The 1,042-nt window shown below is 48.0% G+C and overlaps 1 protein-coding gene across 1 annotated transcript; it reads right to left on the reverse strand.

Moving 5' to 3' along the window:
• Positions 1-112: 112 nt before the first annotated feature.
• Positions 113-980, reverse strand: Pmar_PMAR024298 (conserved hypothetical protein; the record flags this gene model as incomplete). The annotated part of the gene is made up of 1 exon (XM_002783683.1): positions 113-980. A coding segment is annotated over one exon (868 nt), but the record flags the coding sequence as incomplete, so codon positions are not given.
• Between the last annotated feature and the right edge of the window lie 62 nt (positions 981-1,042).

Here is a 1,042-nt window from a genome sequence, read left to right on the forward strand (position 1 = left end):
GCGATCTCAGTGAATCGGATGTGGAAGCCATAGAAGCTCCTGCCGACGACAAGATAGACAGCATAAGGAATCCTGGAGAAGAGAGTCCTCGGACGATCAGCCAGGACCTCACCATCAAACCTCATTGCAATAGCCGAGGCTGTACCAGCCTTGAAGAAGTTTGTCATCTGAAGATGAGCGCTGAGCTTCAACAGAGTCTTCAAGATCTTCGCATCGAAGCGAGATCCAACCTGATCATCAACCTTAGCAGCCAATTCCTCATTGTAGAAAGGCTTGCATAGACCAGTGGCAACCTTCTTGAAGTCGTCGAACATAGGTAAAGTTAGCTCATAGTTGGAAGTGAGAGCATCATAGATCCTCTCATAAGTAATAGCATTAGCCATGGTATCTCTGAAGAGAGTATCCAACTCACTCTTCTTGGACGGGTCACTCTCGAAATAGTCGGCCAAAGCGAGATACTCCTCAGTCTCCTTAGGGAAGAATGAGAAGATAAACTTAGCGGCAGTAATAAGGAAGATAGCATGCTCGGGTGTGATCTTATTGTTGAGCACAAGTTCCCAAACCAAACCGGACTTCCTCGGGTTATGCTTGAAATGACTCACATAACGGAGAGTCTGCGCGAGCTTTTCCAATGCCTCACCCTGGAAAGTGGGGTCGAAGAAGCAAGTATAGGTGACGATACCATTGGCGAACGAGTCCACGTAGAATCTCTTGGGTTCGACGTTATGAGAACGGAAGCATTCGTTGATCTCAGAGATGTAGGCTCGGCCCGTACGATCAACATCAAAGGCAGCAAACTGCAACACTTGAGCGCCGGACTTCTGAACCAAGTTGGCAGGAGCATCGAACACCTTAACAACAGTATTGCGGGTAGCCATAGTCTCATCAATAAGATCCTGGTAGAGCTTCTGTACTTCAACAGACCTCTCTTCAAGGAACTTCGGAGTGGCAACGAGCTGAAGGTCGCTCTTATCCATCATGTTCTCGAACTTAACACCCGACTCGAACTGTTGCTTGTCGACAACAAAGACGCCGAGAGGGA

This window comes from Perkinsus marinus, assembly GCF_000006405.1.
Source record: "Perkinsus marinus ATCC 50983 genomic scaffold scf_1104296936636, whole genome shotgun sequence".
Lineage (NCBI taxonomy): Eukaryota > Perkinsozoa > Perkinsida > Perkinsidae > Perkinsus > Perkinsus marinus.